This window comes from Ailuropoda melanoleuca, chromosome 5 (genome assembly GCF_002007445.2).
Source record: "Ailuropoda melanoleuca isolate Jingjing chromosome 5, ASM200744v2, whole genome shotgun sequence".
In the NCBI taxonomy this organism is placed as follows: Eukaryota; Metazoa; Chordata; class Mammalia; order Carnivora; family Ursidae; genus Ailuropoda; species Ailuropoda melanoleuca.
This window is the reverse complement of record NC_048222.1, coordinates 164,081-165,194: the sequence shown is the minus strand read 5'-3', so window position 1 is coordinate 165,194 and position 1,114 is coordinate 164,081. Positions and strand designations below refer to the sequence as shown.

Here is a 1,114-nt window from a genome sequence, read left to right as displayed (position 1 = left end):
GGGGGAGACGGCCGCGCGGGGTCTGCCGGCGCCCCCCGCCCCCGGCCGGGCTCTGCCCTTCGGCGGGAGCGGAGTCTGGGAGGAGGCGGAGCCCAGGGCAGGGCAGCCAAGCGGGGAGATGGGAGGGACCGCAGCCTCGCAGAAAACCGGGACTGGAGGCAGAAAACAGGTAGGGAAAGAAGGGGCCGGCCGCGAACTGGGACGGGGTGGGGGGGTGGGGGAGGTTGGGGGAAGAAGGACAGGACCTCACAGCCTGGAGGCAGAACCCCCGGGGGTGGAGGGTGAAGAGTGAGGGGTAAGGGGATTGCAGTGCGCGAGATGAGGGTTTCTGATCTCACCTGAGTGCGGCGTTCGATTCACTGGCAGCAGGAAAGACGGGGATCAGAGAAGAGTTACCACTGGCGCCCAGCTTCCCCGGCCTGATCCCCAGCCCCCTCCCACACCTGTCCAGGCCGGAGAGGACCGGGAAGAGCAGAAGCCTGAGTTTCTGAGGGAAGGGTGCCTGGGGATAAGAGCAAGGTGGGGCTGTGGGTCAGAACCCGTCGGTTTTCTTCTTTTATTTTTCACAGGACAACAGAATTTGAGACCCGAGTGCCAACAGCTAAGACAGGGGCAGATCCTGGTTTTGTGGAGCCTAAATACTATAAAATGCAGGGGTCTCTCTTTAAGAGAAAAAAAATACAAATTACAAATACAATTGATTTTAAACTATTGCTTTTAAAATCTTACTTTTGCATTTTTTACAAAAAGCTATGACCATGTGAACACATAATTAGAGCACAAGAAGAGACCTGTGTGAATGCGGAGCCCTGAGATTAAATTGCATTAGCTCCGTGGTAAGTCCACCCCTGGACGGGACTCTCAATTTCCAGAATGGAATGGTAAACGACAAGCAGAATCATTATGTTAAGGGAGGAAAGCCAGGTCCAGGACCTTGAAAGAGTCGACAAAAGTAGGGAAGCATGAGGTATGCCTGCATCCCGCAGAGAAGACTGCAAAGGGAGAACCTGGGTGTTCAGGAAAGGGGGAATTCTGCAGAACTAAATGAGAAAAAAAAAAAAAAAGGTGTTGGACACAAGACTGAGTCCCTTGGGAATGATGGAGGTTGTCTGGG

General features: G+C 54.2%; 1 protein-coding gene across 3 annotated transcripts in view; it reads right to left on the bottom strand.

The window, feature by feature from the left end:
* The window catches only part of GABBR1 (gamma-aminobutyric acid type B receptor subunit 1), a 24,330-nt gene that overhangs the window by 20,668 nt on the left and 2,548 nt on the right, over window positions 1–1,114 (bottom strand). For all 3 annotated transcript variants that reach the window (XM_019793039.2, XM_034660225.1, XM_034660226.1), the window contains one exon: window positions 339–359. In XM_019793039.2, the coding sequence (XP_019648598.2) occupies window positions 339–359 (21 nt within the window). The remainder of the gene's footprint in view (window positions 1–338; window positions 360–1,114) is intronic.